Source organism: Mustela lutreola, chromosome 15 (genome assembly GCF_030435805.1).
Source record: "Mustela lutreola isolate mMusLut2 chromosome 15, mMusLut2.pri, whole genome shotgun sequence".
NCBI classification, from domain to species: domain Eukaryota; kingdom Metazoa; phylum Chordata; class Mammalia; order Carnivora; family Mustelidae; genus Mustela; species Mustela lutreola.
In genome coordinates, this window is record NC_081304.1 from 49,978,703 (window position 1) to 49,992,719 (window position 14,017).

The 14,017-nt window shown below is 58.8% G+C and overlaps 1 protein-coding gene across 6 annotated transcripts in view; it reads left to right on the forward strand.

Annotated features, from left to right (window-relative positions):
• LOC131816281 (ATP-sensitive inward rectifier potassium channel 12) overlaps nt 1-13,652 on the forward strand; it is a 39,905-nt gene extending 26,253 nt beyond the window's left edge. Inside the window, exons 2-5 of one of the 6 annotated variants that reach the window (XM_059148860.1) lie at nt 5,132-5,253; nt 7,990-8,153; nt 9,120-9,404; nt 11,550-13,652. In XM_059148860.1, coding sequence (XP_059004843.1) covers nt 9,155-9,404; nt 11,550-12,892 — 1,593 coding nt within the window. In that variant the 5' untranslated portion in view covers nt 5,132-5,253; nt 7,990-8,153; nt 9,120-9,154 and the 3' untranslated portion in view covers nt 12,893-13,652. Of the gene's footprint in view, nt 1-5,131; nt 5,254-7,989; nt 8,154-9,119; nt 9,405-10,328; nt 11,264-11,526 lie in introns of those variants that run through there. The other 5 variants (XM_059148864.1, XM_059148859.1, XM_059148863.1 and 2 more) reach the window with 5 other exon arrangements.
• Nucleotides 13,653-14,017: the final 365 nt, after the last annotated feature.

The following is a 14,017-nucleotide window of genomic DNA, read 5'->3' on the forward strand; positions in this document are numbered from 1 at the left end:
TCCCCCAGCAGAGCGTCGGAGTCACGGGGGGACTGGGACCAGTGCTCAGGCTCTGATCCTGCCCAGCCTTATCTAGACAGGCCCTGCGTAGTGCCCAGCCTGTTATGAAGAAATGCAGCTCCCAAGGTGGGGCCTTTTCCCTCATGGGGGAAGGCAGGTCTGCAGGGTCCATTGGGGAAGTGGTGGCTGGAGCAGACAGACACCTGGCTCTGAGACTCAGCTCACAGATGGGTAACCCTGGACATGACCATGCTCCTCTCTGTGCCCTATTTACTCCCCTGTCAGAAATGCCTGTGGAACATTCTCTGATGCAATGGCAGGTACTCAGCCAAAGCTGGGCACTGTGTTCCAGGGCCCAAGACATGGGAGGTCTTGGCAAAGAGCAACAGGGGACCCGGAGAAATCTTGGAAGGCTTTATAGAGGAGGTATCCTTCATGCTTAAAGGCTACACTGAGTTCTGGAAGGCAGCTCAAGGCATTCCACTGGGGGGGGACCCCCTCATGCTGAGGCTCTGAGGCATGGACATTCTTGAGTCATCAGTTGCTGGGGGTCATACGATATTCAGTGGAGAGCCTACCTCTTGCACTGTGTTCATTCCTATCATGTCCTTTTCTTTGTATATTCAGTGCACCAGTCTTCTTTATAGTAAACGTTTTCATTTGCCTTTTTTGCTTATGATGGGTGATGATGGTAAACAACATCGTCAATATTTTTATGTTGGTAAGTTTTCCTGCCTTATCTTTCATGGTCTTCCTTGTGCCAGGCTGTTCTTGTCACTTTATCTCAGGTCTTTGCTCTCCTGTGAACATGCTGGGTGCTTGGGAAATGCCTGAGACTCCAATTAAGTTGAAGCTTGAAAAATTACAGCTTTAAGAAAAATAGAGGCCACGGTGCCTTTGCTCACTGTGTACCTCCCCCTGGGGTTCCTTCCCATTCTTTCTATCTGTTCCTTCCTTCCTTCCTGCCTGGAGTGAGGTCCAGCCCAGGCCCTCAAGCAGCCTATACCCCCTCTCTAGAGTGAGTTGGGGTTCAGGTATGTGGTGATGGGAGGCAGTGGGGAACCAGGAAATTTCCAGTTGGGCAACCTCCGTGCATTAACTTGATGAAACCCCATGAGATGATATCACTATTAATCCCATTTTACAAGTCAGAAGATGGGCTCAGAGAGGGTATATGACTTGCCCAAGGTCACACAGGAAGGGACAGAGATAGGATTTGAACCTAGGCTATTGCACCAACTCATACTTTTGTTTCCTTCTGACACTTCATTGCCCTTGGGATCAAGTCCAAGGTCATTAGTATGGTATCTGGCGCCTCTCAGGTCCTCAGTTTCTTCATCTGTCAGTGTCACTCCTTGGCCCCAGCGCCTACCCACACAGGACTTCTCTGTTAGTAGGATGATGACGCCCCTGTCTGTCTCTATACACCTTCTTCAGCCCCAAATCCTTTAGGATGCTGGAATGTTGGGCTTGGAAGGGCCAGCCCCTGGGGTTGTAGATAGGAACAGGGAGGCTCAGAGGTGGGGAGAGCCTTGCCCAAGGCCCAGTGTGTGAGGAGCAGAGCCCCATGTGCACCATGGCCCATGGGATTCTAGGTGCTACTGACAGCACTGCGGTCCGTCTCGGGCTGGGCTTTCTCTTGTTGCTCCCTCCAGGAAGCCCCCTGCACCCCGACTGGGTTAGCCGTCTGTCCTGGGCGCCGAGGGCTCTGACTGTGGCTCTGAGCCAGCCTTGTTGTGACTGCCGGTTTACTCACTATCTCCCTTGCTTGGCAGGACACCCCATGAGGACAGGCATTTGCTAGTCCATCCAAGTCACTGGTGCCCAGCTGAGCCCAGCCTGAGCAGGCCCTCGGGAAGGGCTGACTGTAAGAGGGAGGCCCAGAGAGGGACAGACACCGGCCCCGAGACCCTTTAGGTCCCACATGCTCCTGGGATGGGAGATTCTGGACAGGTCTCTAATGGCCACTTTAGCAGAGAGCTCCCAGGGGCCTCTGTCCTCGGCTACACCCAGAGGCCTGGGGCCAAGGACACCCTGTCTCCCTCCCGTCCCCACCTGCTGTAGAAGGATGTTCTCAAGATAAAAATACCCTCCAAAACATTCCCCAGTGTCTGGCATGACCTGTCGTCCATCCTGGGGGCCAGAAGCTCCTGCCCTGGCTTCACCTTGGGGCTCAGAAGGCAGATGTCCACTTCTGCTGGCCATTTGGCCCAGCTTGTCCCTGGATCAGAGTGTGTAGCCCTGTCACCAGGCCGTGGAGCAGGAGTGGCCTGAGGGTTGCCTGCAGAGGTGGCAGCAGCGTTTGCTGGGCACAGAGGAGGGAGGTGGCCAGGCTCCAGGCTCTGCCAGCTCCTGGTTCTCCTGCTTCCCGGACTCTTGGGGTGCATCTCGAGAGGGTCACATGGGACTGCATGGGAGGGCGAGGGATACATATGCCACCTTTCCATCCTCTCGGGAATCTCCATGTCTGCTCTCAGAGCCTGCAAGAGAACCTTCCAGAGAACCCTGGAGGGGCTGGCCCTTACCCCAGGTCTGCACCGGGACAGGGCCTCCCTTTGCTCCCCTGACTGTCCAGAGGTAGGTGGGCTGTACCTCTTTTGCAAACGGAGGAGGCTGAGGTTCAAGAAGGGCCCTTCTTGAGCTGGGGTCATCCAGGCCTTGGCTTAGGGAATCAGGGCTCACTGACACCCTCCGCCTCCCCCCCCTCCCAGGGAGGACTGAGATCAGGGGTGGTGACAGCTGCCTCCTGCAGGGCCCTGCTGTTCCAGGCCCTGTGCCCAGAGCTCACCTCCCTCACCATACTGAATTGCATGGGCACATCCGCTGGGCCGGTGTCATCAGCCCATTTTGTGGAGGAGGAAGCTGGGCTTTAGGGAGGGGAAATGCCTTGACCTGTCCCCAGGCAGTTTCAGCCCTGGTCTTGGCTGACAGACTGGCACTGGCAGGGGGAAGTGGGGAAGCTTCAGGGTCCATCCAGGCCCTGCCCTCGCTGCCTGGCAGTTTGAGGGCCAGTCTGGCCAGTCTGGGCTCGGGCTGCTCCCATGTTATGTGCAAGCACCCCACCCCCTAACCGATCCAATCTGGGACCGTGCCAGATTGGATGAACTTTGGAGATTTGAATTCACATCATGGGCTGCTGTGGTCCTCTCAGGGCAGCAGGTGGAGCACTGGAGAGGGTGTCCAGAGACCTGAGCTCCTATCTCCAAACTGCCACTCACTCAGTGGCTTTGTGATCTTGGGCCAGTCACTTCTCTGCTCGGAGCCTCTGTTTCCCTGGAGGACTAATTTGCCCTCCTCACAGGTGAGAACATGTGATTGGGTTTGTGGGTCTGGGGAAAGCCCTTTTGGGAACTAGGGCATCAGAAACAAGACTGAGAGAGCCTGGGGCTGGCCAGAGGACCAAACAGGCCCACAGAAAGTGGGGCAGGATGGACCGTCTCGCATCTTTCCCCCTAAAAGATTGCCCTGTGACAGTTCCTCTTTCGGAGTTCCAGCTCCAGGGGACTCAGGGCAAGTGATTTAACCTCTGTGAGCCCCAATTTCCCTGTCTGTGCAGCCGGGACAAGAAGCCCTCCCTCAAGGTGACACGGAATGTTGGAGTAACTGAAGACAGGAGTGGGCCCTCAGGCCAGGCACAGTGTCGGCCCATTCTAGGGGAAGGGCAAAGATCAGGGATTTGGGCACAAGTCTTTGCCATGGAGATTCCCAGTGTGATGTGGGTCTATGATAGAGCCTTCCTGGGCCTCAGTTTCCCCATCACTTCCAGGGTGTCGGGGCTAAGAGAGGAACCCTGCAGACCCACAGCTGCTGCTCAGGGAATGGTGAGGGATGGGGCAGCAGGGGCTGAGGACAGGGGGTCTTGAGATAAGAGCCTGGAAGGTGAAAAGGAACCAGAAGGACATTCCCTTATGGAGTGAGCAGAGGCCCAGAAGGGAGAAGTAAGCCACCCAAGGTCACACAGCTTGTGACGGGCAGAGGACTTGAACCCAGGTCTGTGCGCCTCTAAACCCATCGCTGTCACCTGCCCCAGGAGGCTTATGATGTGGGGGTGACTCACCCACAGTGCCCTTGATCCCAGCCAGAAAAGCCAGTGCGACAGTGGACGGCAGCCAGCTCAGCTGTGAAGGGGTGGGGCTCTGTGGCCTCGGTGGCTGGGAGGTGGGGGAAGGTGAGTGGGCCTGCCTCTGGAAGCTCACGGAGGGCCCTCTCACCACACTGCCCTCCCATCCACACAGCACGGTGGGGAGAAAAGCAGGGGCCCCTTTGACAGTGGGAAAAGTGAGGCTTCTGGGTTGCTGGGACGACATAGGGTGTGTGTATGCCCAAGGCAAGTGTCTGACAGGTTACCAACATGCACCGATCCGTAGAGACATTTATGCACCCATGCACTCATCTGTAAATTCATCTGTCCCGCTCACCACGCCACTGCATCCATCCACCCATGCATGCATTCACCTGCTCCTACCCATCCGTCTGTCTAGCATCCGCCATCCACACGCCCGCCCACCCATCTGTCCATCTGTAATCCACCACACACCCACACACGCACCCATAATCCACCCACCCACCCATCTGTCCATAATCCAGCCATAGACACACCCACCTACCTACCCATCATCCATTCATCTATCCATGATCCATCCATCCATCTGTCCTTCTGTCCATCCGTGCTTGAACCCTGTGGTTGGCACTGGGAAGGCTCTGCAGGTGGTGCCCAGGAGCATAGGTTAGGGACCGAAGTTCCTCGGTGACCTTGGGGAAATCACTGCACGGCCCACCTCTCTGGAATGAGAACAGGGATGGTTCCTGTGGCGTTGTTGTGAGGATAACATGAGCTAAAGTCCCTGCGACACCTACCACAGTGTCTGGCAATCAGTGGGCACTCCATAATTAGCAGCTGTAATTTTCCCCGGGGACCCATCCAGTTCTGCCCTCCACTGGTTCGGAACGGTTTCATAGACAGACTTGCAAGCTGCGAAGGTTTGGGTGTCAGAGGTGCGGGTCCCACCTCCCACGGGACCCCGAGGGAAGCAGCAGAAATGTGGGTTTAGGTGGAAATCTCAGACTTTGGAGCCATTGTGAGGAGAGCAGCACCATCTATAGTAATTCGGCTTTGCTCTGTTAACTTTAGGGTCCTGCAGCGACTGATTCCTCTCCAGCTGGGGCCTGGGAAATGGCAGCTGCTGCTGACACAGCCTTGAAGACAGCCGCTTGCCTGCTCAGCACCGTGACTTAGAAGATAGGAATCAAGAGGTAAATGGAGGTCACCGATGGGCATCGATCCATCTAGCCATCCGGCAAGCAGACACTCATCTGTCTACTTACCTGTCCCTCTCCCCTCCAGCCTCTCCTTAACCCGCTGTCGGCCTAGCTCCGCACACCCCCCACCCATCTGCCGTCCGCCCACCTGCGCACTCACCTACCCAGCGCATCCAGCCGTCTTTCCTTCCACGTATTCACCCATTGCCCGGCCAGTCACCCACCATCCCAGCCACTCATCCGTGCACCCAAATACCACTGTGTCCTTCCATCCACCACCCATCCATCTGGCCGTCCATCTGTCTGCTCATCTGCCTGCCCGCCCACCCGTCCATCTCTTCATCCAGCCACTAAGCCATCCACCCAAGTCACTGAATTATTTTCTGTCCGCCGAACCCGTCCATCTTCCTGGCTACCACCCATCCGCCCGTCCACCCATCAGTCCCGTGTCTTCATCATCTCCCTGACCGCCCACCTGTGCACCTGTCTTTCACCTCATACAACGGTCCGTCGCGTTCCTCACCCATCTGCTTCTCCGCCGCGCGTTCCCTCCTCCCTTCGTCTGGTCGGAGAGTGTTTCCTCTGAGCCAGGCCTGCTCCAGCCTCTCCAGGCCCCCCGAGGCTGGCCAGCGATGCGGCCTGGGCCAGGGCAACTCTCACACCAGGTAGAAGGTGGCTTCCGGCCGTGACAGCAAGAGCCTGGGGCCGGAGGATCTGGAAAGGTTCTGCAGTTCCTCTGACCCCTGACAGAAGGGAGGAGTCTGAAGATTCCCTTTAGCGATGATCTGGGGGTCGGAGAACGTGGGGCAGAGGGGCACCACAGCATAACCCATTAGAGGCCTGCCGGTGTGTCCAGACAGCCGTGGCCTGGACTGGAGGGAGGATGTAGGTGATTAGATGGCGGACAGCTTTGAGCAGTCAGGAGTCAAACCACACAGGACCTGCTGAGGCAGTGGGGACGGAGGCTGGAGGAGAGGGGTGACCAGGCTTTCGGCTCAGACGACCGGGGAAGTGGTCAGGTTGCCAAATGACCCTAGGAGGAGGGACAGGAGAAGGGGGAGAAGGAGGTGGGAGGACCCGGAGAAAGGGGGAGCGTAAGGATGAGAAGGGGCAGGAGGAGGGGGAGGGGAGGAGGGCGAAGGAAGGAAGGAGGGCAGGGGAGGGGGAAGGGAGAGGACGGGGAGGGGCAGGGGAGGGGCAGGACGGGGACAATGAGGGGGAGGAGGAGGGAACAGGAGGAGGGCAGAGGTTTGGGAGAGGAGGAGCCCCACTGGCCAGTGGTGCTGGGGACTTCTGGGAGAGGAGGCTCGGGTCTGGGCAGGCAGTGTAGACCAGGCACCCAGAGTACGCTTGTCGGGGGCAGGGAGCTGCCCCCTCCAGGAAGCCTGCTCTGGGAGCGCTCGTTCCCTAGCCCTTCTGATGTGGGAGCCGAGAGCAGGCCAGCGGCCGGAGAGAGCTTTCGGGCTAAAAGCCTAGTGTCGGTGGTTGGAAATGGAGCAGGCAGGCCCTGAGGTGGTGAGGGCCCGGCGTGCAGGGGGACCAGTGACCATCTCCACTGTCCTACTAGTCTGGCTATTTCTCTCCTTGCACCCAGCGTGGGGCTTGGCCCAGAAAACCTGCACTGAGTAGACTCTGAATGTGTGTAGGCCGCGGTGTGCACTGCAGGCAAAGGCGGTCTGTGCTCTGGAGAGGGGAAGGGAAATTGGCCTGGAAGGGGCCAAGGAGATGGTCGTCTTCTTCCCCAGTGTGAGAATGAAACGGTGCTCCCAGCCCTCCGGCTCCGCTCCACACCAACCTCCGCCTCCTCAAGGGCCCCTGGGTAGCCCCCTCGTTCCCTGGTGCCGCCCCCCTGCCCCAACCAGCAGGCACTAGGCCCTGGCTGTGCATTACCTGCGCCCGCCTGGCCCCAGCTCTCACTTCCTGTGTGACAGAGTCCCAGAGCCCTGGTCGAGCCCCAGTCTCTTTGTAGGCTTTGATCACAAGGTAGTGAGTGCCCCATCCCATGATGTTCCAAGCATGCGCCCTGGGTCAGGGGCACCCGTCAGGGGCTCACCTCTGCTTTCAGTGCCGAGATTCGGGACTGTCTGTCTGTCTTACCGGCACACGGTTCGGGGCCTGAAGGACTGAGACGGGAACTCAGTGTCAGGCTTACGGTCTGACCCTGGGGCCTGGGGGCGACGGGGGTCGGTTTCTCTTCCACCTTCTAGACTGGGAACTTGCTTCTTAGGGGCCATGTGACCCCGGGCAAGTGACTCAGTCTGAGCTTCAGTTTCTTCATCTGGAAAATGGGGATAATAGTCATAAGGTTGTTGCAGGGATTAAGTGAGGTCACTGGGGCTCCTCGAACCAGGCCAGGCACGCAGAGAGCCTGGAAGGGGCCAAGGAGATGGTCAGTGCACACTGGTCAGTGCACTCCTGCCTCTGAAGCACTCCGGCCAGATGAAAGGCTTGGGCAGGGGGGCTTCAGCTCCTCCCGCTCTTGTAGCTAGTGCTTTCTTGACATCTGAGACTGGGGCCCCCGCCTTGCCCTCTTTCTCTGCCGGATGTTGCCGAAACCTGAGGTGCCCAGAGCCTCAGGGGACAGGCATGGGGTGTCCTACTCCATCCGGAGGCACCTCCCAGTGACTTCGGGGCCCCACCTTTGGGTCATGTGCCTCTCTAAAAGCTCCCAGCCCTGGCCCTGTTGTGCTCCAAACGCCCCGGTGGCTGGGAGTCTGTCTGTGTCCACAGATCTGTGGCCGGCAGAGAAGTGGGCTCAAGAGACAACAGGGCTGGGGACAGCTTCTCCGTCTCCCAGAGGTGTCTGGGTCTGCGCACTGCACCGTCCCCTTCTCTGCCTGCTGGACTTGCCTCGCTACCCACCTTCAGTGTCGAAGTCATCTCGTCTAGCTAAGGTAGCTCACCCCGGGGCCTCTCTCCCGCTTCCCTCCAGAGAACACCTCGGGTCCCCACTGGGTGACCTGGGCATCTACCAACAGTGATCCTAACCCTTGCTTTTACTGTCTCATCCAAGCCCACAAACTGCTCTGTGACTGGGACAGGTCTCAGCCTCAGTTCTCAATCTATGAAATGGGAAGCCAGTCTCCTTACTTGCTGAGGCCTCTGGTAGCAAAACAAATCTAATAACATTTCTTTTCTGATCTAACTGTATGCATCACTGAGCAAGAGTGTAGGCAACCAGCCTACATATTCCTGGTTGGGGATGTTGTCCCACATTTCTTAAATAGAGTCTTTAAAGATGTCAAGGCTGCATGACCTTCTTGCCACACCTGTGTTTGTCTATGTGGAGTGTCCTTGGGACGATTGTCAAGTTTGTGGTGCTGGGGTTTTTACTCATGGGTCCTCTTCCGGATCTTTCTTTGTGGAGCTGCATTCACCAAGAGCCTGGGAGGGACTCCCCACACCCCTAGCGTCACATGCACACACACACGCACACGCACACGCACACGCACACACATACATATACACACATGGCAGGATGGGGCCATGGGAAGCTGAGGACTGGACCAATACCTGGAGCTCCAACTCTGTCTCTAAACCTTAGTTTCTGGTGACTTTGGACAGTGACTCTGCTCATAGTCTCAGTTGTTAGCTGAGAAACAAGGGAGCGAGTGTGAACGTGAACCTGTTGATTTTCTGTGTGGTTTGAGAAGGAACATCAACAGAAGAGGGGTTTCCCAAGCCTGCGTGACACAGTCTGGGTGGGTCCCAGGTGCCCAGCCCAGGGAGAAACACCAGGAGTCACCGCAGTTCGCATCCCGGCCTGGGAGCTGGCCAGGTGTGGGGCTCCCCAGCTGATGGTAGCAGAGCGTCAGGCTGGGCTCTCTGGCCTTTGATTCTTCTGATTCTGTCCCTTGCAGGACTCGAGCTGCTCAGAGCCCCTGTTGGAGCAGCCATGACCCGCTGGACGTCCCTCCCGGCATCCAGGCCACATAAACCTGCCCCCTGCGGTCCAGTGGCCTGCCGCCAGCATCTAAGTGCCCGGGCCCTGGCCTCCTCAGCCTGGAGGGCCCAGGAATCTGGGGTCGAGCCATCTTCTCGGCGCAGTACCCGGGGTCCCCACCACCCCCGGCTCCCTGCCTCCTGGCCCAGGCAGAAGCAGCATCCACCATCACAGTCCCAGGCCTCAGCTCCTCAGACCTATGGTGAGGTGGTCAGCGGAGTAGCCGCGGGGGGCGGTGGCAGTGTGAGAAGAGGCCCCCGCAGAGCCTGACGTGCCGGCAGGAGACCTCACATAAGCTAGATTGGTTCGAATTTCGGCTCTCTTGCTTATTGGCTGTGTGGCTTTGGGGAAGTCAGTTAACCTCTCTGAATCTCCATTCATGGCAGAAGCAATGATGGCAGCCACCTTCTTGGGGTTTTGCAAGGATAATCTAAGACCATTTGCTAATGTGTCTGGCCTGCTTTCTCTGCAGTTTGAGGAGTGGGCCGTAAGGACCGTGAGTGTTACATACGAGCCCACTCTGGGGATTCAGAAGCATCTGGCAACGGAGACAGACCCTAGGAGGGATGTGCAGCCTGGCTGCTCATGTGCACTTCTCCCTCACCTGTCTCCCAGGTGTTTGAAGCAGAGGTCAGATGTTGCGCTCCCTCCGAGGCCCTGGCTGCACCTGGCCACACAGACAGGGGCTAAATCCCAGTGTTGCCTCCCCCTGGCTGAGTCGCTTCCAGTTTCTGGGTTTCTGGTGGGTGCTCAGCCACCTGCCTCTGCTTCTGGAATGGCTTCCCTGGGACCTTCTTATCTGGGGCCTCATTGTCTTCTGGGCACTTGAGGGCTCCCAGCCTTGTCTAACAGTGGCCTCCTGGTGTGATCGGGTGGGGATTTGGGGTGGATGGGGTCCCCAGTGGTGGAGGGGAGTATGCCCGAGTCAGCATCCTGGCCAGGCCAGTCGGCCAGAGTTCTCCCCCTCCTTCCAGCTCAGCCCTGCTGAGCCAGGCTGTGGGCCTGAGCACCTGCAGCCCTGACACTAAGGGCTAGATGGCCTCAGTGCCCACAGGGCCAGGCAGCACCATGGTCTCTGGCCTGCAGGTGCCTCGGCCTGGCACCAATAGGCTAGCCCGGAGCCGGCGAGGCCCTGGGGGAGGGGCCACTGCCGGCCCATCTGGGAGCTGAACACGGGCTATGGGCCTGAGAGCAGTGTGTCCGGCTGCAGGGGTCATGCCGTGGGACATGCCTGAGACAGCTTGGTGTGCGTATGTGTGCGACAAGCCCACCAAGTGCTCCCCTGAATGGGCCAAGGACAGTGGCACTCTGAGTGTTCCCTACATGCTGTCATTTAGAGCTAAGAAAGGCAGTGATGGGAAAGGCCACTGGGATGGGGTCAGTCAGTGACCCCTCTGGGCACTGACCCGTGGACCCCCTCCTAGTTATGGATGGAGGCTGTGGTATATGGGCGCTGAGAGTGGGTGCCGTGGGGCACAGGGCTCGAGCATCAGGAGGGTATCCTTGAGGCCAGGCTCTGCTCGAGGCCCGGGGGTGAGACAGCAGTGAACCACAGCAAACTCACGACGCTCAGGAGGCCAGTGGTCTCACGGTGGGATCGGTGGGTGAGACCCCAGGCCTGTCCTTCCGGTTACTGTTACTACTGTTACGGTGTCAGAGGTCAGTGCTTTGGGGTTACCGTGAGGACCTGGGTGAGGGGTTACAGTCTCCCATGGGTTCAGGAAGCTGCTCCTGGGCACGGAGGCCAGGGACTGAGGGAGCTAAGGCAGCGGGAGGGTGTCCGGGCCGAGAGTGTGAGGGCCCATCCTGAGGAGCAGCGCACAGGCTGGGCGCTGCAGCCGGTGAGCGAGGGGCCTGGGCCTGAGAGCTGAGGGGCCCCGAGCTCCATTCACGCGGGCCTCGCAGGTGCCAGCAGAGACCGGCTTTGAGCAGAGGACAGCCAGGCTCCCCCGCTGCCTCTGAACTGGGGTGGGGGCCGGAGCACAAAGGCTGGCGAGGCGGCTGCCCTGCTGGTCCGGGTGGGTGATGACGGGGACTCAGGCCACGGCAGTGGGAGAAGAGGTAGGATCATAAATACACTTTGGAAGTGGAGCCTTTGGTAGGGGGGCGCTCACATGGGCTGAGGATGAAGCCAAGGCTTTTGCCCAGAGCTCCTGGGAGGCTCCAGGTCTGTTTTCCAAGCCGAGAAGGAGGGTGAGGGGCTGGCTGAGGAGGGAAGATGGAGAGCTCGGTGGGGGGTGAGTTAGGGCGCAGACAGCCGCCCACCAAGGCCAAGGGCCCCGGGTAGGGGCATAAGCCTGCGCCGGGCTGGCCTGTTCCGCCAGCCCCTCTGTCTTCTCTGTTGCAGGAGCCGCTCCCCGTGGAGCCAGCCCGGGGGCGAGCCAGGGCCCCCCCATCCCCGGGATGACCTCGGCTGGCAGGGCCAACCCCTACAGTATCGTGTCATCAGAGGAGGACGGGCTGCACCTGGTCACCATGTCAGGGGCCAACGGCTTCGGCAACGGCAAGGTGCACACGCGGCGCCGGTGCCGGAACCGCTTCGTCAAGAAGAACGGCCAGTGCAACATCGAGTTCGCCAACATGGATGAGAAGTCGCAGCGCTACCTCGCTGACATGTTCACCACCTGCGTGGACATCCGCTGGCGCTACATGCTGCTCATCTTCTCGCTGGCCTTCCTCGCCTCCTGGCTCCTGTTCGGCGTCATCTTTTGGGTCATCGCCGTGGCGCACGGCGACCTGGAGCCGGCCGAGGGCCGTGGCCGCACGCCCTGCGTGATGCAGGTGCACGGCTTCATGGCAGCCTTCCTCTTCTCCATCGAGACGCAGACTACCATCGGCTACGGGCTGCGCTGTGTGACGGAGGAGTGCCCAGTGGCCGTGTTCATGGTGGTGGCGCAGTCCATCGTGGGCTGCATCATCGACTCCTTCATGATCGGCGCCATCATGGCCAAGATGGCTCGGCCCAAGAAGCGGGCGCAGACGCTGCTGTTCAGCCACAATGCGGTGGTGGCCCTGCGCGACGGCAAGCTCTGCCTCATGTGGCGCGTGGGCAACCTGCGCAAGAGCCACATCGTGGAGGCGCATGTGCGGGCCCAGCTCATCAAGCCGCGGGTCACCGAGGAGGGCGAGTACATCCCGCTGGACCAGATCGACATCGACGTTGGCTTCGACAAGGGCCTCGATCGCATCTTCCTCGTGTCTCCCATCACCATCCTGCATGAGATTGACGAGGCCAGCCCGCTGTTTGGCATCAGCCGGCAGGACTTGGAGACGGATGACTTCGAAATCGTGGTCATCCTGGAGGGCATGGTGGAGGCCACGGCCATGACCACGCAGGCCCGCAGCTCCTACCTGGCCAACGAGATCCTGTGGGGCCACCGTTTCGAGCCTGTCCTCTTCGAGGAGAAGAACCAGTACAAGATCGACTACTCCCACTTCCATAAGACCTACGAGGTGCCCTCCACACCCCGCTGCAGCGCCAAGGACCTGGTGGAGAACAAATTCCTGCTGCCCAGTGCCAACTCCTTCTGTTACGAGAACGAGCTGGCTTTCCTGAGCCGCGATGAGGAAGACGAAGCAGATGGAGACCAGGATGGCCGCAGCCCCCAGGCCCGGCATGACTTTGACAGACCTCAGGCCGGTGGTGGCGGCCTCGAGCAGCGGCCTTACAGACGGGAGTCAGAGATCTGAGCCACCATGGGCCAAGGTGCAGCATCCGCCCCGCCAGGGAAAGGCCCGGTGTCCCTCCAGGGCCCTGGGTTTGAGCAGAACGGGCCAGGTGCCCCGGTTGCAGACTCAGTAGCGTTTTAGATGTTTTATGTTTCTTCGCAGTGGCCTGGGAAGGTTGGCGGGAGAATGGGCGACCGAAGTGGGCCGCCGCAGGCCTCAGAGGCCGGAGCAGGTGCAGGGAGGTAGCCTCTTGGGGTCCAGGCCAGGATCCAGGGGCTTCTGTCTGAGGCTAGAACTGCGGCCTGCCTGGTGGTGGCTCAGTGGCCATCCAGCCTCTGTGGGTGAAGGCTGGCAGGCTGCAGGGCACCTCGCTGGTTTTTAACTTGGGGAGAAACACTGGTTTTGGCTTTCTCAACCGTAGCTTGAGTAAGACTGTTTACAAAAAAAAAAAAAAAAAAAATTAACACGTAATTGACAAAAAAAAATTAATTTCTGGGGATTATAAAAATGGACAGTGAGAATTCCATTGGTCTGCCGAGATGCAGGCATTCGATGGGGGCTCCACGAGGTTCCCCAAGGCTGGACAGGCCTCTCCTCCATGAAGGCCGAGTGTGCTGGGCGGCGACGTCCGCACGTGCAAGCGCGGGGCTCATCTGTAGTTCCTTCTGCTCATGGGCGGATTAGATGATATTTGTGATGGAAAAATCAAGACCATGTTAATGATCATAATAAAAGCTTTCCAGAGTCACAGAGATGGGGGTAGGGGCTGGGAAAAAAACTAGTTTGAGCTTTTTGAGTTTGACTTTTGTACCTTAGAGGTGCGTCTCAGGGCTGGGTATGGGACCTGCCTGCCATGGAGGGTCCGCTCTCCCCACCCCCACCGGATTTTCCTGTTTTACTTCTCTCCTTTTCTGCCCGATAGCCTCCACCCTTTCCGCAGTGAGGGACGCTTGGAAAATGTTGGAGTAGATGCTCCGTGGGAAGGGAGGGCGTGTTCCCAGACGCCCAGGAAGCAGATTGGCCCTATTCCCACGGGACCCCAGTGTGAGTCGTGCCTTAGAGACCCCAGGTGGGCCAGCCCCAGTTGTTTCTGTTTTTCTCCCAGCGGCTTCCGATTCCACCACGAAGTCCGCACCAGCCTGTGTG